This window comes from Orcinus orca, chromosome 5 (assembly GCF_937001465.1).
Source record: "Orcinus orca chromosome 5, mOrcOrc1.1, whole genome shotgun sequence".
In the NCBI taxonomy this organism is placed as follows: Eukaryota; Metazoa; Chordata; class Mammalia; order Artiodactyla; family Delphinidae; genus Orcinus; species Orcinus orca.
This window is the reverse complement of record NC_064563.1, coordinates 72,015,169-72,040,650: the sequence shown is the minus strand read 5'-3', so window position 1 is coordinate 72,040,650 and position 25,482 is coordinate 72,015,169. Positions and strand designations below refer to the sequence as shown.

Here is a 25,482-nt window from a genome sequence, read left to right as displayed (position 1 = left end):
TAATAAATTTATGCCAGATTTGGTTTAACTTGAGTTTAGACTATCTATAGAACTCTATTTGATTTTTCTGGCACCTTTCATTTAAACAGTTCAAAGCTATTTGCCTCTTTCATGTGTTAGCTTAGCTGTTCTTAAGTCCTTGTGAAGTAGACAGATCAGACTAAATATGCCCTAGTTTTCAGGTGGAAAAAAATGAGATAGATAAAGAGATATTCTAGGTAACACAGTGCAGAGCTAAAACTCAGTTTTTTACACAGCTGAGTAAAGGTCTTTCACTAGCTTCTTAACCAAGAATGAACATCAGTTTTCATCCATTACTTGAGGCTGAAAAAATTATACTGAGACCTGTGCTTAGGTATACTCCATTATTACATCCAATCCTTATTCCAAACTTAGCAAATTTGGAATGCTCTTATGCCCATTTTATAGATGAAAATACAAAGGACTATAAAGGTTAAGCGATTGCCGTTATCATAGAGCCAAGCAGTGTCAGAGCTGGAATTTAAACCTAGATCTACGTGTTTTGTAGCCCTTGCTCTTAATCCCAACTGACACTGTCTCACACTACACTGTGGTCCTGACCTATCTGGGGCCAGCCCCAGTGTTAATAGTGTGATGTGACTCTTATGTGAGGCTGATTCTTACAATTAGTGGTACACTGGAAAAGCATACTTTTCAGTATGAGAAGTTAGCTATTAATACTAAACTTGTCAACAGTACTTCTTAATAAAATGTTAAAAAAAACTTTTTTTTTTTACTCACCAAATATCATTTATGTAAAAACTATTTCAAACACATCATTTTAGGAGTCATAGTATGTGCTACAAATATAAAGAAATATTTCTGACTCAAAGTCTTCTCATTCATTCATTCATTCATTCACCCTTGAGTATTAATCAATAAACCACATGCCAGGCACTTTTTGAGGTTCTGAGAGTACAGCACTGAATAGAACAAAGAATCCACCCTCATGGGCTTATCATTAACAGAAAAATGGAATCTGACACATCTAAATAGCAAGGAAAATGTTATAAAACAGGTGTGTGTTGATCTCTTGCCAGCTCCCCCTTTCTCTTCACCTTATTCCAGACTCTTGAGGATGAACTTGAAATTTGGGCTGGATGTGCCTAAGACTATCGTTGGGCCTATGCGTCCGTGCTGTAAGTCAGGTTCTCTGGGATTTTCTCTTCTTTCCATAAGGTAAGATAAAAATGTAGGCCAAGGACAGGTTTTTCTTGGAGCTGATTTGTCTAGAAAATTATTTCAAATTGAGGAATATTCCATAAAAAGTAATGGAAAACTTTGGGGTCTAATCTACTATTCAGAAAACTCTGACCATAAAAAATTAAATTAACTAAAAAAAAAAAAGAAATAAAAAAAGAAAAATAATTAAAAGCTATTAGACTTATGTTAGAAAAGGAAACGAAGAAAATATTTTACATTATAAGTGTTTATGTATGTGGTAAGGGTAGCTTCAGGGCATTGTTGAACTATAAATACCCATTAACCTTAGTCTGTAGTATCTGATGAGCTCTCTCTACTTCTTATAAGCAGCTGCTTCTCTAGGCCCTTCATGGGCCTAAGACACAAAGGGCATTTTTAAACATAATAAACTATTCCTGAAAATAAATCCTGCAAACTTTTTGATGATTTGAAAATCATTTATTTGGAATCCAGGAAAAAAAAAAAGATATGAACAAAGATCTCAATACCCAAAGAATAATAAAAACATGTTTCCAAATATAAGAAATGGGTTAACAGTAAGTGGATTCCACTATGAAGCAAACACTTGTCTGACCAGAAGACAAGTCATTCATTTAGTTGAGCCATCAGTTCCTCATTCTGAATTTAAAAGAGAGAAGTTAAATAGGAGAGCAACTTTTCAACCACATAATGGTAGCCATGGCAACCTACCGCAGTATATAGGTAAAGCACAGCATAAGAAATGATTTTGAGATCCTTGAGAGGAAATAAATCATGTGGTGAGGTACGGGGTGTGGGTGAGGGGATGGCATGACTAAATAAGAACAAATATGCCCATTCAGTAAACCTACAACTTTTAAAGAACTATGTTAAGGCACAAGGATGGAAAAGACACAGTTCTTAACCTGTAAGTAAGCAGTCTAGTAGAGGATTGCAACAAATGCTGTGAAAGGCATATTGGGGTGGGGAAGTGGAGGAAGAAGACCAAACAGAAAACATTTAGAAACTCTTCATGGAGAAAGAAGATCTGAACTGGATCTTAAAGGATGTGTAGATTATTAACAGTTATTCAGGAGGAGGGCAGACACGGAGAAGGACGCTCCAGGGACAGGAAAAAGTGTAAACAACTTCCCTTCACTCTCATAGCATTTTGCCCTCCATGTTAGTACTTAACTAACTTTATTATAATGACCTCTTTTCACTTATCTCTTTCTCCAGAACATTTACTGCTATGGGGTAAAGTGGTCGGGCGGGTGGATGAGTACTGTATCTGCATAGCCAGCTACTTGCCCAATACTGGACACATGGTAAATGCTCAATACTCTGGTGTTGCATGATTAAAAATATGAACTGAACCAGAGAAGCAAAGACATAGACATGGAGCTGCAAGCTCATGTGGTATGCAAATGATAATAAAAAGGTGAGTATATAGACTTATAAGACATGGGATGGGTGAGTTGTAGGATGGGTGGGGAAAGTGGAAGTAAGGATATAAAGAGTTAAACTGAGATATGAGGTTAAAACAGTTAGAAATATCTATTGACATTTTTGCTTCCAAGATTAAGTTGTTATAAAATACACCACACTTGTTCACAAAGACTCATAAGAGTTTTATACATCAGTCACTTTCAATGAGCAGAACTATGTCATGCATAGACACAGCTGAACTGTATCTATGCAATAGATACTTACAAAATCTCCCCTATGTGCCAGGCACTGTGTTAGAAGCTGGGCATACAGTAAGTAGCCGGTAAAAACAGAAATGGCCCTTATTTCCATGGAATTTTCTAGTCCAGTCTAATTCATTCAATTATTTAATCAATTCCTAAATACAAAGTATATTGGCTCAGTTTTGTGATATGCACTTGATAGTCAAGGGAAAGCAAAGGAGAGAAGTCACTACTTAGTACAGAAGAGAGAAATGCAATCATTATAGTAACAAAGATGCTATGCAATCATTATAGTAACAAAAATGAGATATAAATTAAGTGCTGTCAAAATGTAGAGTGGGTGATTCACTCAGCCTAACTGAACCTCAAGGTTTCACAGATATCTGAACTGAGTTTCAGTTTAAAAGATGAATCTTAGGTCCTCAGAAGCCCTGAAATTACATGTAGAATGCTATGTGTATATATGCATATATACATAATTAAATATGTATAGTTTGGAAAGAAAATATGATACTCACTTCCTTCATACCAAAGGTTAAAAATCACTATATAGGGACTTTAGGAAAAGGGAGGAGATAAAGAACCAAACTAAGCTGTCAGATCAAATTGAAACAAGCACTTTAAAAATAAAGTCTATTAGATAGACCTTGGACTAACTTTCCAACCATATGCGCTATGCCAACAAGAAGGCCAAGCCTGGCACTGTTTCAGAAATGTGCTTTCCTAATGGCACTTTGTCAGAAAAAGCAAAGATTTTCCTATTTTCTGAGAGAGATTTATAAACAATACCTGAACAATTCTGCTTAATTTCACACTGAAAATTAAAGGTGGATGTAAAATACCAATTTTAATGATCACACTGAGGACAAGGACAACCAGCTTTTTGAAAATTGATATCCAGAATGGTATCTACTCTGCTAAATAGCAATTGAGAGCATTTCAGCAGCTGCTATAAACGTAACATCCAAAGCACCCAATAAAGTGGTCCCTCTGATCCTTAGTAAGAAGGAGAAAACTGACTTTGTTTTTATAAGTGTCTTTAGGAAAAATAATTCCAATACCTAATTATAACAATGAGAAAGAGAAATAATCCAGTAATATGAATGTTAAGATGGCTCGCCATATTTTAAAGCTCAGTTCTTTGAATACATTTCATAATAATAGTAAAAACAACAACAAGATCACGCTTACCTGTGTCCTTACTACTATATATTTGGAAGACCCTGTGAATAAACAGGCAGCCCCCAATGTATATACATGCTGTGTTCCAGAAGTTCTTTTAGAAGCTGGCAATTTGAAATTCAGTAAATCACTTACTAACCATGTTTTGCTTTCCAGGCTGGTTACAAACCCTGGCTTACTCAACAAACATTTACTGAACATCAATTTGACTCACAGGATTGTTGAACTAGAGAACTGTGAATTCTGGGCGCTGAATGAAGAAAACCATGCCATGCAGAAGACAGGATGAGAGAAGAGAAGACATGCAGAGGAAGAAAAGTTCAATCCTGCCCCATTAACCTAAGATTGTAAAATACAAACTTTAGATTTTCTGTTCCCTCCAATCTCAGCTTTTCTGCGCGCCTTATGATTTTCCAGGGCTCTCTTTTCAAAGGTTTCCTTATGTTCCACAGTCCAGCCTACAACCCAATCTGTGTTCAAAGATTGCTCTGCCCTTCAAAGTGCCCTACCCCCCAGAAGTAAAGACTAGACCACCCTCTCTGTGCCATTTCTGGAGAGCATAGGTCTTGGAACCACACAGAACTGGCCTGAAATTCCAGATTCTCCTATTATCAGCTGGATTATTTTGAGCAAATTATATAAGATAATGTAAAAGTCTGGGCTCTTGATACAGATTGCATAGTGCTGAATCTTGGACAAATCACTCAACCACTCTACACCACAGTTTTCTTGACTACAAAATGGAGAAAACAAGAGAGTCCACCTCACGTTGAGATATCGATAATGAGTGAAATTATTAAAGCATTTAGAAGAATTACTGTGTTCGATAAATGTGAACTATCATTGTTTATGTCTCCAAACATCTGTTTCCTAATCTATACAAGGATGATATCTACCTTGAAGGATTGTGATGAGTATTACATACGATAACATATAAAGTACGTAGCACAATGTATTGCACTAGTAAAATGCAAGAAATGTTAGTTTCCTTTTCCTTCTTTCAATTCATATGTTTTCATCCTTCCGCTAACAGGGAAGCAAATTTGCTGGAACTGATTAATGTGTCTTTTAACTCTCATAGAGTTATTTGTATTACTAAAAGAGACCATTTCTACAATGTCAAGGTAGGGAATTCAGCTGATAACAACTGAAAGAGGACTACTGTAGGAGGGTCAAATACCTTGGTGGATGCAGGGAGTGACTGTAGAGGTGGAAAGCAAAAAACAATAGCATCATTGCTACACAGTGATAGGAAAAGGCAGCTACCAAGAACCCTTATTTTGTTCCCAACATGGAAGCACTCTTAGGAGTAAAGGTGTCAATTACCAAAACGTAAAGAAATGAAAAGCAGTATAACACACATCCACAGCAACCTTTTCATAATCAGAGAATAGAAAGGCTGGCTGGTTACTGGTTATCCTCTTTAGTCATCTGCACACTGTTGGTTATCTGCCATCGTGATGGTTTTACCACCATGGCTTTTTTTTCTTGGTCTTCTTTCCAGGCTTTGTGCTTTCATTCACCCCATAAACATTCTCTCCAGATTTTTATCTTAGCCCTTTTCTCTTCTCACTTTAGTTTGTCTTCTTAAGGGCTTCAACTATCACATAGATGTATCCAATTCTCTGTCTCCAGCTTTGATTTTTTTTTTTTTATAAGCTCCAGACCCATACACATGTAGCCACTACCTATTGGTCACTGCCACCTAGATGTCACACAGCTAAATCTAACTCAATATGACATGATCTAAATTCATTACTTGATCCCCAAACCTCTTCCTCCTCTGCTATTTCATACCTTGGTTAATAGCACTGACATCGGTCCAATCAGGAAAACCAGAAGTCTGGGAATCATTGGAGATACAGAGATGGATATGGCATAACTTTGCCCTCAAGATACAGTCAATCTCATAGAATACCTGCATGTAAATCTGTCCCTCCTATTAAAACCAACAATAAATTCTCTTTGACACTCTTGTAGAACTTAGAATTCTACTTTTTGATAAGAACAGGAATTCTTATTTATAAATTTGTTTGAATTAAACTGAGATCCTTTGGGACTATGTTGGGGAGGGCACATATCACATTCATTACCGTGTACCCACCAGACCCCAGATATATTGCATTGAACACAGTTGATCTTCAACAAGTATGTATTGAATATATGCATGAATAAATGGTTATAAAACAATAAAGGAAGTGAAAAGTGACATTGAAACAGTTACAAATAAATAGCTAATTGAGGGTATATGAGGGAAAATTTATTTCAGCTGGAGAGTACAGGGAACATTTTACAAAGGTGTAGAATTTATTTGTTCTAAAGGAGAAAAAGAGGATGTTCCAGGCAGAGGGAATACATGAGGAAAAAGAGGAGAAAATAATAGAATATGTATAAAAGTAAAATTCTTTTTTCAGACCATAACGCATTCAAAATATAGAAAAAGTGAATAGGATCTCATTAGAAACGAGAGACCTTGTTGCAGATAAATAGATGAACATAATTTTTTAACCGGAAGACATACTACACTTATTGATGTCAAATTGTTAATATAATTCTTTTAATCCTTTTCACTATGGAAAAGTACAATCATAGAATAGTGATCCCTGTACCCATATCTCTAGTCAAAAGTACCAATTCAGGCTATGTCTTATTTCATCTATACCCACTCACTGCATCCCAGTATTATTTCAAAGCAAATCACAGACATTATACAATTTAATTTGTAAATATTTCTGTGTGTACTTCTAAATGACAAGACCCCTCCCGAAAACATAACTACATAACCATTATCATAATTTGAAAAGTAATAATAACTTATTGATATCATCAATATTCTGTCTGTGTTCATATTTCCCTTTCTCATAACATGTTTTATAGTTTGTTTGAATAAAACATGATCCACTTAAGGTCCATGCATTGCAATTGGTTGTTATATATCTTAAATCAGTCTCCTCTACCTCCCCTTCCTTTCCTATCATCTCCCTTCCTCTTAATCATTTTACTATAGAATGAAGCATATATGAAAAACACTGAAAACATATGTGTGAGTTAATGAATTAGTATAAAGCAAATACTTTTAAAACCACCACTCAGGTCCAGGAATAGAACATTACCAGTCACCCTTGAAAGCCTTCCACATGCCCCATGTCAATCACACCTTCTTTACTATCCCCCAAAGTAGCAACTATCTATACCTTCATAGAGAAGTCACTTCCTTGTTTTCATGTACGATTTTATCACTCATATATGTCCTTAGATACTATATTCTCATCCACTCTAGTGTTTTAACTGTTTTACGTTTCTTTTAATCTATACATCCCCACTCTATGCCTTTTTTTTTTTGCAATTTATCTGTTGACTAACACAAGACATTTGGTCTGTAGTGTGTCTCACAATTTAGATTTTGCTGATTGCAAACTCATGGTGCAGATCAATACATTCCTCTGTTCTCTATATTTCCTGAAAAATGGCAGCAGGATCCAAAGGTTTTATCAGACTCAGATTGAATCCATTTGGCACAATTATAGGTAATATTGTGTTCTTTCATCAGAAGAAAAGTGGCTGTTTCTCTCCTTATGATATTAACACTCAATGATGCATAATGCTTAGATTTAGTAATTCATTGGGGTTTGCAAAGTGATTATATACTTTTATAAAAATACACTTCCCTGCACTATGTCATTACTCAATATATCAATACATTTCTTATAGAAAAGGCAAAATAAAATCTTGGCTTTTTTTCGCCTTTATTTACCGGTTTTCAAGGTAACGTTTTTATTTCTTATTCTCATCCAAATGTGGCCATATTTTGAAATATCATTATGAACTTACGGATTTAAATTTAATTCATGAGATTCGACCTATTGCAATTAATATCCTTACTAAAGTTTAAATTGTTCCATCTTTGGCCAATGAAAAACTCTTAAGTCACTTCATTAATGGCTTAAACAGAGACAGATACTAAAGTTTTCAACTAGGACTATAGAATTGTCTATTTCTTCTTTTAATTTTGTCAACTTTTCCTTCATGTATTTTGAAGCACTGTTATTAAGCATATATACTTTTTTATTATTTTCATGCCTTCCTGATGAGTTGACCCTTTTATTATTCTGAAAAGTTCTTTCTATCTCTGATAATATTAATCATCTTACAGTCTACTTTATATGATATTGGTATATCCATTCTAACCTTTTTATTTTTATTCATCATTTATTTTTGATCAACATTTTTTTCTCCATTCCACTTTCTTTTAATCTTAAGGTATTACTTGTTGTGTTTATTTTCTATTTGCTCCTCTTAGTTTAGATTTATTTCTGAAATAATTAATTTTCTTCTAAGTTTTTACTGAGTTGTATAATTTCTGGAATTTTCTAATTTTTATTTGTTATCCTCTCTCATCTTGCATCACTTCTTAATGTCTTTGTGCCAATTTTTGAAACAGTAGGTTGCAATAGGTTGTTCTGGAATGCTTTTATTTTTTTTCTATAGAAATGTTATTCTGCTTCTTCTTCTCCTTTTTTTTTTTTTTTGCAGTACGCGGGCCTCTCACTGTTGTGGCCTCTCCCGTTGCGGAGCACAGGCTCCAGACGCGCAGGCTCAGCGGCCATGGCTCACGGGCCTAGCCACTCCGCGGCATGTGGGATCTTCCCGGACTGGGGCATGAACCCGTGTCCCCTGCATCGGCAGGCAGACTCTCAATCTCCTTTTTTTCTTATAGCTTCGAATGGGATTTTATCTTGATTCTTTTTGTTGCTCATTATTATGTAAAACTAGTTTTCCTGACCTTTACGATTTGGCAGGATTTTCCAATTTCACAGAGATCCTTCTTCAAAACTACAGTCTTGAGATTTCCTGATTCTGTTCGGCTCCTCCATTCTCAGCAGGTTCTCCTTCCTTCTTCTACATGACCCTGATCCTGTTTATTTTGATTCCACTCCTAGCAGTTTTTCCTCAGTGTGGGTGGTTGTTTTTCAGAGTTCCGAGGCACTAGAACTATTCCAATTCCTTCAAAATATCTTGCTATAGGCTGCTTGGACTCACTCTCTATTAGAGAGCAAAATTTCGGCTGCTATTCTCAAATTGCTTCACCCACTGGCTTTTTGGGGTTTCTCCTCTTCCTGAGTCTGCCAGATGCCATATTATTTCCATCAGCTTCCTTCTCTATAGACTCTGATTCTATATGGGTTGTACTGGTGATTTATCTCACTTATTTTACTGAAAGTGATTCTTATGGATAACTTGTCACTGAGTTTTGTTTTAAATGTTTTTCAGGAGTTTTTGGCTTTGGCTCAGGTGGATATTTGAAGAGATTAGAAAACTATGCTGCTGCCCCAAGTGTCACCTTCCAACACTTTCATATTTTGATTAAATACTTTCCAAAGCTCTCAGATGTGTGATAGACCACAGATCGACCGTGCCCACAAAGGAAGGCAAACGTGAAAACACATACAAATAATCAAATACAGTACTTATTAACCAAAGAGCTGAAATTCACCAGATGAATTAGCAGCTTCTGACTTCACTCAGCAGTGAGTAGAAGTGGGCAATATTTCTCAAATTGTATTTCACAGGAAGTTAATAGAAATAAGGTAGTTCTGGTAGTCCAGTGAATGTAATTTAAGACATGGTGGGTTGAGGCAAAGCATCTCCACCAGTTCCTTTAAAATGGTACAAAGTGAGGAAGCAGTAAAAGATTTGTATAAAGTTATTAAGGAGGAAATGATGATGAGAAAAATCTCAGTTTCTATATTAACTCAACAAATAATCATTGTCATTTTAGAGAGGGTAAATGCCTTCTAGTTTGCTTACCATATACCAAGTGATGGTTGGCTTGACACTAGAAGGAAAAAATCCATCGATGTTTGGACAAGTGATCTTCTGAACACCATATTCTAAATATAATCTATGCACAGGAAGTTTCATGGGAGAATTGAAGCAGCTATCTTTTTGAACCACTTCCAGAGGAAATGCAACTTTGCTGCAATATGTAGTGTTCCTGAAAAGAAAAATATGCAATGAATGGGCAGTCTCATTTGCATTTGTTTTGATGCAGCAAACACATTAAAATGAGCTAAGTGAAGTACTGCTGTGTATTGAGACTTTATGTATATATTAAGTTCATGTAACATTAAATGTGTTATGGAGGTATTTTCTATAACAACTGACACAACAGAATAAAAACAGACACAATTAGCTACTATTGATAAACTATTTAGATTTTTAGATATGTTCCTAAACATACATATGTATGTGTGTGTATATATTCATGTATATAATGTTTAATTTTACCCTTAAAACATTCTTAATAACACTCAGTACTGGTAAGGCACAGGTAAGAACAGCATATTAACTCATGGTTGATAATGGTATAAACGAGTTCTGGAAAATTAAATTTGTTTCCAAAAACATTTTTAAAAGCCTGAGCCTTTTCCCTTGTAAGCTTATTTCTGGAGATTTTTTCACATGATAGACATAGGAAAAGTGAGAATAGAGAGAGCACATGATCAAAACTGCCCATCCTGTGCTATATCAGCAAGGAAGATATTGGAATCAGTAGAAAAACGTATGAAAAGGAAGACTGTAAAAAAAAAAAATCATGGTACAACCATCCAAAGTTATTGTACACATATATAAAAAAATCAAGCATGAAGGAAAAAACTAACAAACACATAAAACATGTTAAGATGGCTGGGGAGGGACTTCCCTGGCGGTCCAGTGGTTAAGACTTTGCCTTCCAGTGCAGGGGTTGTGGGTTTGATCCCTGATCGGGGAGCTAAGACCCCACGTGTCTTGTGGCCAAAAAACCAAAATATAAAACAGAAGACATAGTCAATAAAGACTTTAAAAATGGTCCACATCAAAAAAAAAATCTTTAAAAAAAGAAAAAAAAAGATGGCGGGGAACTGTATTTATACCTTTAATGTTTGTGTAAGTCATTTCATTTGCCTGGGGGCTTCTTCTTTTCCCATCATCCTACCTTTCACACTGAGGTCTATGTCATTCTCTACACACCCCATATCTAAATTAGGACTCTCATCCTCTCAGCACCTTGGACAATTCCTTGATTGAATTTATCATGGTTCACACAAAGTCACGACCATATGTGTTTTCTTTTATTTCTTTCATCTAGTGCAGTGCCTAAACTTTCAGTAGGCCCTGAATAAATATTTGTTGGATACATGGAATATACATAAAACTGTATTACATATATGAAAACAATAAAGGGAGTATAGATAATAAAATAACTGATTTTTTAGGGTGGTATGTAAATGGGTCATTCATTGTCCACCCCTTTTTGTGATTTCTATTTAAGACATATTATATACTCAATAACTCATGAATTAAGACTAAATCCAATGGAAAGTGTGGGAGAATTCATTACCCTCCCCAGGATGGGAGGAGAGAGTGTTTAAGGATGACTTATGACAATGGTAATAAGGTGGAAAGGGAGAGTGGCAGGCACAATCTTTACCTACAGATAACAAAAGGTCTTCCAAGTAGAAGTATCCTATAGGTGGAAGTTATAGAAGGTAAATTTCAGCTTAATAAGATACATTTCCTGACTATAAAATCAAGTGATGAACAATGAATGGACTGACTTTTCCAGCTCCGTAAGTCAAATCTGGATGTTATCTTAATAGAGGTACTGAAGCAAGAATACAAGCAGTAAAATCCTAGAGGATGAATCTTAACTTTATTTTCTTAATGACATCAGGCCTATGATTTCACATGGTTCAGTTTAAGGTCATTCTCAGTTTAGGAATCACCACAGGACAATGGGAAGCTTCTGGTACCCCCACCAGATAAGTTTAATTCAAATTTTCTTTAGAAGATAGGCAGACAGGTAAACTGAAGAGATGGCAATCTGGAAATTGATAAATAACACTAAAGGTATACTCAGGCCTAGACAGTCATGAGCCCTGTTCCTATAATATAAAAGAAGGCTGGAAAAGTTTGGAGGAGAGTTCTAAAGAAGTAGTGGGTTGCTAAGGAAAATAAAAAAGAGAGATACTGAAGCACTAGAATGCATAGAAGAGACCAAGGTCAACCAGAAAGCTACTGATGACCCTTCCCCAGGTATCTGCCAAGGCGTATGTGTGAAATGTTACTAGATTAACAATTGCCAAAGATGAAAAGGAGCTCAAAGAACATTTAGGCCAGTTTTCTCATTGTGTGGGTATAGATACCAAAGCTGTATTAGGGCATAAACAATGGACACATGCGTATTGCAGGCTCCTTGGAAGCTCACATCCCAGTCTAGAGTTCACTCCAACAAAATTAAATAGAAGGGGTAAAAGCCTCAGAAGGGACTTAAAAGGTTACAAGGGACTCCCAAAGCCACAGTGATCAATATGCTTTTTTCTGTGATAGAGAAGTCCTTTCTCACTAAATCAGAACATTGTTTAAATTTATCAAAACATAGTCATAATTCTCCATCAGAGAACAGTTACAACATCCATGAGAGACAAGGAGCATTCAGAAGAAGGTCTGGGCTTACATTATTATTCTGTTATGCTCTTCTGTTATTGTTATGTCATCCAGCTCTATCACTATGGGCCGAATTGTGTCCCCCACCCCAAATTCATATGTTGAAGTTGAATACCTTAGAATGCGACTGTATTTGGAGATAGGTCTTGAAAGAGGTAATTAAGGTAAAATGAGGTAATATGGGTGGGCCTTAATCCAATATAACTGATGCTCTTATAAGAATAGGAGATTAGGACACAGAAGACACAGAGGTGAAATGATGTGAAGATATGGAGAGAAGATGTCTATCTACAAGCCAAGGAGAGAGGAATGAAACCAACCCTGTTGACACCTTAATCTTGGAATTCTAGCCTCCAGAATTATGAGAAAACATATTTCCATTGTTTAAGCCACCCAGTCTGTGGTATTTTGTTATGGAAGACCTAGGAAAGCCAATGTACTCTTAAATAGTAGGAAACTATCTTTAAAAAAAAAATTCACAACTCAGATGGGAGTTTAAAAACTAAAATAAAGCCTGGAAGCTAAAAAGGGACCTCAGGAAAAAAAGTAGCCAAAGTACTAAGCCTTAAAATGGTTATTTTTCAGAAGGACCCTCAATTTTTTCAAGGTTTTTTTTTTTTTTTTCCCCAGAGGAAAAACAAAATTAATCTGTTGTAAAAGGAAAATTGGTATATTGTGAAGCAAAATGCAAAATGTACATGAACTTTCAGAGAAAAAGTGGATTTGAAAGAAATTTTGCAGTAATGGTAGGGTGCTTTTGATTATACTCTTAGATTCCCAGAGATCTGGTATTCATTTGCTTTTTAGGGAAATTTTGGTGGAAAAGTTTGGAAAGCACTGTTCTAAGTATATTTAATGCCTCTCAGATATTCTTTCCTTTATATGGCATCCTGAGGCTTTATTTGTGCTAGGTACTTAAAAAGTTGCGAAGATTAACAGATATGAATGGGCTCTACTGCCTACCCTGTTCATTGTCCAGGGAAACGGATATGCCTTCAGGTGAGGCAGACGTGGAGGCAGATTCATGTCAGGGAAAGGGAACAAATGAACAAGCCTCCACCTCTAGACAACCCCGATGTATGTCAGGTTTGAAAAGGAACCACCTATTGAGAATGTTCTCAGAAGCTCAACCATTTTCTCTGCACATCTCTTTCAGCTAACCTCAGCTAAGTCAATGAGGTGAAGTGTAAATCTCTCTACATGCTTCCTTCTTCCCCTTCCCGCCTTCACAGCCCATGCATCGTTTGGAAAACGGTTCAGGAACGAAAGGGAAAAGAGAAAGTCACCATAAGGGTCAGGCTACCTTAACATGCAGGTATAGTTGCCTGTGTCATTGAGGAGTGTGGGCCGGAACCAGAGCACATCTTTCTCCTTACTAATGCGGTTCTCAGGGAGGCGGAAGTTAATCGGCTCCTCAAGGTCCCGGTCCTGCCTTGTCCAATACCAGATCAGAGTAAGGCCTGCTGAATGGGCTGTACTGTAGTTATATTTCAAGAAGTGTTCAAAGAGTGGGCACTTGATACGAGCTGGCTCATCTTCGTACACTTGGATCTGCCTCATGGTATCTAGTCCCCAGTCATCACAGCGTTCTGGAACAGTCAAAAAGAAAGAAAAGGCAGAGGAGTCATCTCATCTCCAGAGAACACACCTTCTCTCTAGGATACCGCAGTATTTTCCGGACCCTCCTCTCGGGTCGTATTCATTAGCCTCTTTCTAATAAATGCATGTAATAGACAGCTGTGGTGTGAGGAGCATTACCCTCATTCATTTATTATCTTTTGACTATCCATTGGATAACAGTGTGATCTGATAGCTTGATCCTGTTGAACCCTACAAGGTATGGGGGAGAATCTCACCTGGAAAAGAAATCATGTACTCTTTCACTCCTCTGGGGACAAAAGAGGGTCTAAGGAGAAGATTGTAGCTGAAATGGCAACCCTCTAAGATTCCCAGTTCTCCCCTGGTCTTCACTGTCCAATAGCAATAAAATGCAAGCCACATAGTTAATTTTAGGTGTCCTAGTTGCCACATTAAAGAAATAAAAAGCAGGTAAAATTAATTTTTATAATGTATTTTGTTAAACTCGATATATCCCAAACATCCCAAATATTGATAAGCTATTTTATACTTATATTCTTTTTTTTTCTTTTTTTTTTTTTTTTGCCGTACACGGGCCTCTCACTGTTGTGGCCTCTCCCTTTGCGGAGCACAGGATCCGGACATGCAGGCTCAGCGGCCATGGCTCATGGGCCCAGCCGCCCCGCGGCATGTGGGATCTTCCCGGACCGGGGCACGAACCCGCGTCCCCTGCATCGGCAGGCGGACTCTCAACCACTGCGCCACCAGGGAAGCCCCTATATTCTTTTTTTGTAATAACTCTTCAAAATTCAGTGTATTTTACACTTACTGCACATATCAATTTGGATTAGTCATGTGTGTCTACTGGTATTAGATTAGACAGCCAAACTGACTACAATACACAAGAAAGCTTCCTAGTAAATAAGAGACCACATGTAGTAGAGCTGAGGCACCCTTGCTGACAGCTGCACCCTCCAGAAGCACAGCTGTCAGACCTCTCTACAGCTGACCAAAGATGTAAGAGCAAGCTCAGCCTATATCACCAGAACCACCCAGAAAACCTATAGACTCATGAGCAATAATACATGTGTAATAAATTAAATGAAGTTTATGATCGTTTGCTAGGCAACATTTTGGGCATAAGCAGACAGCTAACAGAACAACTAAATTAGTGACTAATTTTGATAAAAGCAAAGCATTTGAAGCTTTATGACTTACAAAATGTTTTGTAAGTAAGTAATACATTTCTAAGTAAATAATAGACCTCCGGGAAAGCTAACAAACTGACTTTTCCAAGAATCAACAAATTTCCATTGTTTACAATTTCTGTGCTTCATTCAGAAACATGTTTTAAAATCCAATACACAAGAAAGAACTGGAAAGATCAAAGTGTTGTTCACATTAATACAAACTGATAATAAAATATTTTTATTAAACATCTATATAACGTTCTTTAAATATATTTTCATTAAAACTGCATAGTTGCAGAATTAGCTCCTTCAGTTAACAGCAAGTTATAACCATAGTTTTTTCAGTTAAACATGTCAGATTGAATACATGCACCCAGTTTCACTCCTTTATGAAACGCCACTAAAACTAAAATAATTTTCAAGACGTAAACCCAAGTAATAGCAATAACAAGAGGAAAGATAATAGCAACATCAAATGGACAAGTGGTGACCAGCTTAGCACATTTAAAACGAAAAATCCTAAATGAAGAGGGGAGAGCTGGAGAACAAACCAATCTGCAATGCAGAATGCAGAGAAAACCCAGGAGGAGAAACTGTCAGTATCAAGATAAGTAATCACTAGTACCATACACTCCATATTTCTGAGTTCTCTTACTAGGCATATTGTAAGATTGTACTTTTATGCCCCTCTGAAATAAGGGGATGTCATGTGACTCACTTTGGCCAAAATGATGTACTGAGCGTCACCTGTGTTGAGTGTTTTAAGGGCCAGAGTATATTTCACCATGCTTCCTTTTCTTCTGCCTTAGCAAATATGAAAGCACAGACGTCGAGACTCCTTTAGCTTGGTTCCCTTGGTATGGATGACACACAGCAAAGCTTTGCTATTTTAAGTCATAGAGAATTGGGATTTGCTTAGTACCAATATGAATAATCTATCCTATCCTGGCAAATGCAACCAGATACCTTAAAAATAAGCACATAGGTGGGACAGTAAAATAAGGAGAACTGGATGAACGCTATGTCAAAAAGTGACATCTTTGGTTCCAACCCCACCCTCCTAGTGCTCAGGAACCTTTCCCACTGTGCTCCAAGGATAGGAGCAGCCAGATCTTTACTCTCCAGGCAGGAGAATGAATGAATCTTCTCCAGAAAATCTGACTACTTTCAGAAGAAAGATCTAACAATCTTAGTATCAGAGTTTTTTTTTTTTTAAACAACTTGTACAGCCATATCATCATATCATCCAATAGAAAAGCTCAAGGTTAACAAGTCCCACATTCATATTTAGAATTTTTAATCAGCTTCTTAATCACTTCTTCTTAAATATGAACAAACAGCCCCAGGAGACATCTGAGAAAAATCTCTACTATAGAAGGTAACATCCAAAGAAACATTGTAAAAGAAAATTTGATAAAACCAAGATTATTCAAGAAAAATAAATCTTTTAAAAGAAAAACAAAAAAACTATCATTAACATACTCAGAGAGATAAGGAAACTTTTATATTCATGAAGCAAGAACAGAATGATATAGGAATATTCAGAGAAAAAAAGCTTATCAAAATTAAAAACATGATTGAAGAAAGGTAAAATTTAATAAATGGTTTATTTGGAAGTTAAATTTGAGAATTTTCTAAAAAGTAGAGTAGAAAGAAAAACAGAAAATAGAGAAGAAAGTTAGACCAGTCCACGAGTCTCAACATCTCAACAGTAGGGGTCCCAAAAGAAAGAAAATAAAAAGAAAACTCTCCATTAAATAATTCAAAGCAAAAACAAATCTCAGAACTGAAGTCATAACCTTCTAAATTAAAAAGATCTGTCAATTGCCCCAACACAGTGGATGAAAACAGACTTACACCACAAAAATATTTTTTAAAACTGTGGAAAAAGAAAAGATCATATAAACTACCAGCGAGTAAGAAAGAGGAAAAGAATAGTCACGTACAAAAGACTAGGAATCAGAATGGCTTTGCAACTCTCAAAAATAAGACTGGAAACTAGAAGATAATGAAGCAATGCATCTAAAGGAAATTTATTTGCAATCTTGAACCTTAAACCCACCAAAATAATCATGTGTGAGTGACATTTTCAGACACATAAAGACTCAGTTATTTTATATCCTATGTGCTATTTTTTCAAGAAGGTTCTGGGAGATTTGTGCCAACAAAATGAGAGAAAAAACAAGACGAAGGAAAACAGGAGATCAAGGAATAGGGGATGCAATTAAAGAGAGAGGGGAAGGGATTCCCAGAATAACAATGCAGGATATCCCAGGAAAGCAGCTATGCAATAGGGCTTGGTGGTAAATCAGTGTAGATAGAAAAAAAAAATGGAAACCCCCAATAAAGAAAAATTAATTGTAACTGATGGATTATCTGATTAGATTTGCACTGTGAAAAATGATGCTGAAGGGTAATTGAAAAGTATGAAAATTGTTACCAAAGGATACTAATTAGAGTAAGCATATGAAAGCAAGGCAATTCATAACTTCGAAAAATAAGAAAGGTAACATAATCATTGTTCGTTAATATTTGAAGATATATTAATTGAATGATTATTGATTCAACCAAATATTGCAATAATATTATATAGAGAGGTATGAGTAAGGAAAGCAAAGGGGATAGCACTTTAGAGAGTCCTTATTTACTATAATTTTAAAAAGTGAAGAGGTAACACATAGGGTTGACCAAATGAAAAATAATAATATACACAAATTGGTTAGCAAACTGTAGATAGGAAATGCCAGAAAAAATAAATAAAATCCTCAAAAGTCATTGTCTCTGAAGAAGAGAACTAGTAGGAGCAGAGGAAAATTATGACAGAAAGAATATAATTATTTTGGTATCCCTGTTAATATATTGGCCTTAAAATACCTCCATGCATGACTTGCTTTGAAAATAATTAAAATATTAATTAGAGAAAAACAAAGGAAGGAAGGAAGGAAATATCCACTGTGCAATACAATTGGCAAAGTCCCTCTCAGTGTCAAACCATCCTAATCGTACCTACTTTCTGTGAGAAAGAAGTATTGATTTCATTTTTTAATTCCAAAATCTGTATTAATATGCATTGGCAGGACATTCATTCACTTTTAAATTATAAGATATAGTTGAAAGAGACAGAGAGAGACAGTTGGCAGCTGACGGAGTCTGGAACTGCACTATATTAAGTTTGTTGTCTGGATGAAGTAAGATGCTACTGCCTTCTGTATTTCATAAAAATATTCTTTATGCTGTTCCTAAAGGCCTCTCTGTCAAGAACTTTAAACTATTTGCTCAAATTTGAATGATTTTAGAGACAAGGCTATAAAATGAAAAGTATCATTCTCCTTGCAACCCCACTCAACAACATATCTCAATTCAGATCACCCCAACTTGGGTCAGTAGAACACAGTTCTGATATCATGGCTCGCTTTTAACAGGAACACTGGTAAATTGGAGAGAAGGAGGAAGCCATTCTGGGGGTTAATGTTACCTTGATTAAAGGAGACTTTCGGATACCAATGATATAAATTGTTACTTTGGCCCTGGGAAGTCTTTATGGCCCTGAACAATAATTAACACCAAGACAGATGATAAGTGACAGTTGTATTTTTCTTTTGTAAAGTAGGAGAATGCTAATTGTGAAAAGGGAGATGGAAAAAGAGAGCTAGTGTAACATAACAACCACAAGCATGTACTCAAGCAGACCCATTTAGGAAGAAGTATGAAATGGAATTTTGGTGATCACTGGGGTAGACTGTGGCAGAGACTGGCCAAATGTTCATTAGTCCTGTTTTCTTTTCCTCGGCCCATATGAAACCTACATATCCTTAGCAGTTGGGTTGGGGCCATGTGATTTGGTTCTGGCCAATGAGTATGGCCAGAGATGCTGTACAACTTGAAACTCCCAGCATGATCTTTGGTGCTTTCTCTTTCCCTTCCATGGAGTCCTTGAAGACCAGAAATGTTTGAAATGTGCAGCATCACAAGATGGAAGGAGCCCGGATTCCTGCCATCAGTCAAAGCAGAGCTTCTCAGGAAAGCCGTCTCACTTTCAAAGAGCTGTGACTGTGTTAAGTCAAGTCTCTATCGTTTAAGCCATTGAGATTTGGTGGATATAATCTGTTATAGCGACTAGTATTGACTCATAAAGGAAGCCAGAATTTTCCTTTCATAGCATCACAATAAATCAAGAGCAGACAAGAGTTATTTTTAAAATAGCATATGTTAAAGGCCCTTACACACTAAAATTTAAATACAGGTCAATCAATATTTTTGGCTAACTCCATAGACTTAATATTTTTTCAACCAAATTAAATGCAATACAGGGTCAAGGGAAAATACATCATTATACCCGCTACGTATCTCCTTTACAGAATGTTTCATGGGCCAAATGCATATATCTATAAAGTGAATCAGACTCCTCTATAATAGGGACCAAAACCACACATATTAGTATTCATGAACATTAACAAAAACGTTATGATTTTTATTGAGTTTTTTCTTTGCCCATTTGAAATTAGTTCTGTGGGTTTTTTAACTTTCTCTAGCCAGCCACCTGAGGGCATTTTGTCAGAGCTTTTCAAATTATTCAATGAACAAATAAAAATAAAATCTATGGCAACGGGCTGGAGTGTCACGTAATACCAAATTAATTATATGATTCACTGCAGGCACTAGCCGAAGAAAAGACTGGGGAAAAGGCTGTTATGCAAATAGATTTGTCTCTAATAACAGCAAAGGGAATTTAGTGAATTACTGGCACAATGAATTACTTTTTTGTTTAAAATGTCCCTTCTTAACCAGTTTACTCCATAGTGGAACTCCTCTCTAAATTGGCCCCTCATCACGGGAGAACTACAAAGTCATCATTTCCCTCAGCCAAAGGATTTCTTAAGGCCAGGGCTTAGTGCCACAGAGGACTAATGGAAATGTGCAAAGCCGTCGCAAAGCCAAGTCACTGGAAAATCCAACCCACGCTCCTGACAGCAATTAGCATTTATATAGCAGGGTATACATTTTAACTAATTAATCTCACAGCACCCTCTTGGGCTTTCATGCCCATTCCCACATTACATGCCAGGAAATGAAGACAGAGAGATTAATTGACTTACTCTTGCCTGAGTGGTAGCACAAATAAAAGCTGCCTGAACGTAGATCTGGGAGGCTTGTCCCAAATCTATGTTCACACATTCAAAGCAAGATATTTCCCACAGGAAAGCTACTCATATTTTTGTATTTATTAAATATCTACTGAAAACCTGCTGTGTTGTATGCTATGGTAGAGACATGCAGATATAAGAACTCAAGAAGCTCAGGTATAGGAAAAAAAAAAAGAAGAGGAAATTTTTAAATATTGGAAGACCTAGGTGGAATTAATTTCTGTATGTTATTATTTTCCCTGTGCCACTTACTTGCCCTATGACTTTGGAGAAAATGCTTCCCTTCTCAGACTCAAATTCTCCATGTGTCATATGCCTATCTTACAGGGCTGTATGTTTCGAAAGCAAAGGGCCAGACATATGAAAGGAGCTCAGTACGTATTAGCTGGATCTGCATGGGTCCCTGTCCATCAAGAGGTTAACAATCTTGGAAAAACAAAGACATAGATGCAAAATTAACTAAATGAAAATAGCTGTAGAATGAATGAATCAAGTGTTAAAACAGGATTCTAGGCAGGATTATAGTCAATACATTAGTGTAGTATAGATAGTATAGTATAGTATAGTATAGTATAGTATAGTATATACAGGTGTGGGTAGAGAGGGTAGTCCTGAGATTGGGTTGAGATGAGAACCAGGCCCTTTTAATATCCCATCTTGGAACCCCATGTGGATGACGTCATCTTAACACCCATCAGCACATTCTATCTAAGGCTGAGGGCAGAGACTAAGTCTAATGGAAGGGCAGAGACTAAGTCTGAGGGTGATTTCATCTCTCCAGGTCTATGGCAAAGACTGTTAAACATGTCCCATATACCATGTCCCCAAACCCTTCTTTTTCTAGTGTATGGGAATTTTCAGTTGGGCACACAGCCATTCAGAATAAAGGCTATAATTCTGCAGCTTTCCTCTCACCTGGATATAGTCAGGTGACAGTTCTGGGCAATGGGATATGTTTGAAATTGTCATGTGGTAGGTTCCAGAAACTTTCCTTGAGAAACACTGACATATCCTATGTCTCCTGTGCTCTTGCTACCATCCCACTTCTTCCATCTTGCTGCTGGGAACATGGATGTGACAGCTGGAGCTACCTTATGCACTATAAGAATGAAGGCCACACCCTAAAGATGGAGGAACGTGAAAGTGAATGGAGAAGGGACCTTGAATAAGTATGGAGCTGGCTTATCAGCCCTGAATTTTCTACCTCTAGATTTTACATAGGAAATATGTATTTTTTTTTAATATCCTGGCTACTGAACGTACCATCAGCAGCATCCCTTGGGAGCTTGTCAGAACTGCAGACTTCCAGGCCCCACCCAGACCTACCAAATCAGAATCTACAGTTTAACAAGATCCCCAGGTGATTCCTATGCACATCAACATTGGGGAAGTATTAATGTATTGTCTTCTCCTTATTCAAAGCTGATCATCATTCTAATTGATAAAAATGTCTTATTTCATCTCTTATAACAAGTGGGTTGTTGAACTATTTGTGAGGTTTTATCCACCCCATGATTCCAGGTTTTTGATTAATGTTTACATTGAAAAATATATTCCTTTTTGTTCCTCAGTGGAAAAAATACTAAAACTATCCAGATATTTTCCTAGCAATGTCCTATTAATTAATCACCAGTTTTTTTTGTTTTTTGAAAAAAATATATATTAATTAATTTTATTTATTTTTGCTGTGTTGGGTCTTCGTTTCTGTGCAAGGGCTTCCTCTAGCTGTGGCAAGTGGGGGCCACTCTTCATCGCGGTGTGCAGGCCTCTCACTATCGCGGCCTCTCTTGTTGCAGAGCACAGGCTCCAGACGCACAGGCTCAGTAGTTGTGGCTCACGGGCCTAGTTGTTCCGTGGCATGTGGGATCCTCCCAGACCAGGGCTCGAACCCGTATCCCCTGCATTAGCAGGCAGATTCTCAACCGCTGCGCCACCAGGGAAGCCCTAATCACCAGTTTTTAAAAACAAAAGAAAAAATCTACGAACTACATTTCCTAGAGTATGATTTCCGTGGAAAAAAAGATGACTAAAACTTAGATATTTTTTTATTCAGAGGAGAGCTACTCAAAGGTCTAGAAAATGTTGCTGAAATTTAATAGTTGTCAACTAAGCCATCAAGAGGAGAGAGAGAAGTTCCTGGTGGGGGAGGAAAGCTGGAGTGGCTATGAGCACCCATCAGACATCCTCAGGCTGCTTGTACTGTTCAACAATACTGAGCTAATAACTGGCAGATGGCTTTCCTGGAGCAGATAATTAGACATACCTTACTCCCACCAAAGAAGGGAGTTTTCTTGATTGGGTAATTTGAAAAAAAATAAGAACTAGCTCTGAGCAGATGATAAGATTTGCCAGATAAGGAAAGAATGCCAAACTCAGAAAGTGGGTTGGGGGAGGGTGAAGACCCACAAGTTACAGCGTCAACTTTGCAGAGGTTGTCAGGGTCTTGTTGCTACAACAAGTTTTACTCCAGATAGTGTACAAAGCCCCCCTGTGACACTGGGCACTTATCTTTACACTGACCTAAAGACCATTATTTTATATCAATTAGAAGTGGTAGTCCCCACAATGGAAAAAAAAAAAAAAGGTAGAGAAAGTCATTCCCAGGCAAACATGAAAATAAAGACGAGAAGAGGTGAAAAGGGACAATGAAACCTCATAGATGAAAACAACCAAACTTATGAAGTTTAAATCCAAAACATATACCAAAGTAGGTGATATTTAAAGTTACAAAATCAAATCATCTGAAGGATGATGTAGAGTTGAGATCTTTCAAAGTCTAATTATTGTTACAGGACCAGCACTCTAGGGTCTATGAACAGTTTGGTTTTCATTCAGTCCTGCCATGTAGCTGTTCCTTTCTTAGTCTGTGAACATGAGTGCCACTTTCTACAAAGTTTTCCCTGTGGCAGAGGACTTGAGAAAAAACCAGGTGTGCTCTAGAAATGTTTACAGTTCTCAGGTCTACAGGAGCTGCTGAAGGTCTTCACGCTCACTCTTCATCTCCATCAAGTCATTTCCCAACTGCTTCCTGCAGCACCAACAAAGAGACCCTTCATCATCATGAGTTAAGGTCCAAGAAAGGTCCAACAACCACCCTTCCTGTTGCTGTGCATAATAAGGAGGAACGTGGAAGAGAATCATCTAATAGCTACCTAGAAAAGGCTTCGCTTCTCTCACCAAAGTGGCAGTAGGGGTTAGCAGGCTAAAGAATGGATTATGGGTAGGCTGCCTCCTTTCCTTAAAAAAATCACTGTAATGAGCATCCTCATATGGCTGAAGTGAATGATTTTCTTTGCAGAGCTGTTGTGACAGTAAGTAAACGGGCTTATGTCAAGTGTGGCACAGTGCGCTAGGGAAACTCTAAGCAGTCGTTAGCTGGTTTTTATGTTATTTTCCCCAAGCAATTTTTTTCTAATCCATGATTAAGATGTAAATATCCAATTACTATTCTCATATAATAATCAAGCAACTTTCACTCTCTTCATTTTCATTATTACACAATATTTACTCAGGGTCCTATGAGTGCTAGGGCTATAAACAAAATGTAGCAAAAAACAAGGTCTCTGCCTTCAAATTTCCACGCAAGGAACAGATCCTCAGCATTGGAAGTAAAGGTAAAATACCTTTAGCTCTTTAGTAAAGGTAAAATAAGTAAAGGTAAAAAAATAAATAAGGTAAAAAAAAAATTTAGTAAAGGTAAAATACCTTTAGCTCTTTACCTAAATTTAGCTATTTAGGTAAAATAGCTCTCCTCTGAATAAAAAAAAATCTAAGTTTTAGTCATCTTTTTTTCCACGGTAGTTGTGGCTCATGGCAGCATCATAGAATCCCAGAGCAGCATCATAGAATCCCAGGGCAGCATCATAGAATCCCAGAACACAAGGGTCTTAGATCTGGTGGTAGCCTTCTGTTCCAGTACGATAGCTGGTAATACCCCCATTTTACAGATGAGGTGAATGAAGCCAAGAGAGGATAAAAGACAGGTCTGAGAGATGGGCTAACAATATATGATAGAGGTGGGGAGTGACCAAACCTGAAACTCCTCTCCTGAAACTACTTTCTCTATGGAGTCTCTGGAGTCTGACAACCCCAGTTCAAATCATTCTGCTACTTGCTAACCATGTGAGTATGGGCAAGTATAGTAAATATTCCTCTGTCAAAGAAAGCTGGTTTGAAGACTTAAGAGACAATGTTCTTTAATGTGTTTAACAGAGAGCTATTCAGTAATCCTCACTATTCTTAATATTATATTCTTCTCTTTCTTGATTCCAAACTGAGAAAGGACAATTTCAAACTAAATGTGGCCCAACAAATGTTATCATTTAACCTTATGAGGACTCACCTCTAACACAGTGTTTGAGGGTGTTAGACTAGAGGGGAGTTTTTAAAATATTTAGAACAATCTTCTCATTTTACAAATGGGGTAACTCAGCTCAGAGAGCTAACTTGATGAATGGCATAGAGCTCATGAATGGCAAGCATAGAATCACTTCTTTTCGGTCCAAATGTCACGTTCTGTCTACTCTAACATTCCAGCAAAATGCATATCTACACAAACATTCCCAGTTGGTATTGGGAATGTAAATAGCATAATAGTATATTCTCCTTCAAAACAGAGGTTGAAATAGGCAAAAAAAAAGCAAATCCAGGAAGATTGAAACCGGTAACAGTAATACTGGAGCATAGGAGGTAACTCTACATGCGTTCTACATAATCAAGCCACCCAATTCTCCTCCTTTTCTTTTTACAGGTGAAGAAGCTGATATATGGGATATGGGTCTTATCCTTGAGGCTGATACTCAAGTAAAGTAGGTGGCAATGCTGCCCATAAGTATGGCACTTGGAAAGAAGGATCCCATACCCCAGCTTCCTCACGTGTAATAATACATGAAGCAAAATATGAAGCTAATGTAAGTACCTACCTAGCAGACCTGTTGATAGGGGTGAAGAAGATCGTATATGTGGTATTATATGCTTGGGTGCATAATAAGAACTTAATAAATTTTAGCTACAATTATTATTTTGATT

At 37.0% G+C, this 25,482-nt stretch overlaps 1 protein-coding gene and 1 long non-coding RNA gene across 4 annotated transcripts in view; one reads left to right on the top strand and one right to left on the bottom strand.

The window, feature by feature from the left end:
- IL1RAP (interleukin 1 receptor accessory protein) overlaps positions 1–25,482 on the bottom strand; it is a 124,856-nt gene that overhangs the window by 33,408 nt on the left and 65,966 nt on the right. For all 3 annotated transcript variants that reach the window (XM_004278753.4, XM_033403711.2, XM_033403709.2), the window contains exons 3-4: positions 13,846–14,131; positions 9,864–10,050 (exon numbers count right to left, since the gene is read on the bottom strand). In XM_004278753.4, coding sequence (XP_004278801.1) covers positions 9,864–10,050; positions 13,846–14,131 — 473 coding nt within the window. The remainder of the gene's footprint in view (positions 1–9,863; positions 10,051–13,845; positions 14,132–25,482) is intronic.
- On the top strand, positions 1,617–4,595 carry LOC125964426 (uncharacterized). The gene is made up of 3 exons (XR_007477405.1): positions 1,617–2,114; positions 2,422–2,623; positions 4,212–4,595. It is a non-coding gene; the product is annotated as an uncharacterized LOC125964426 (long non-coding RNA).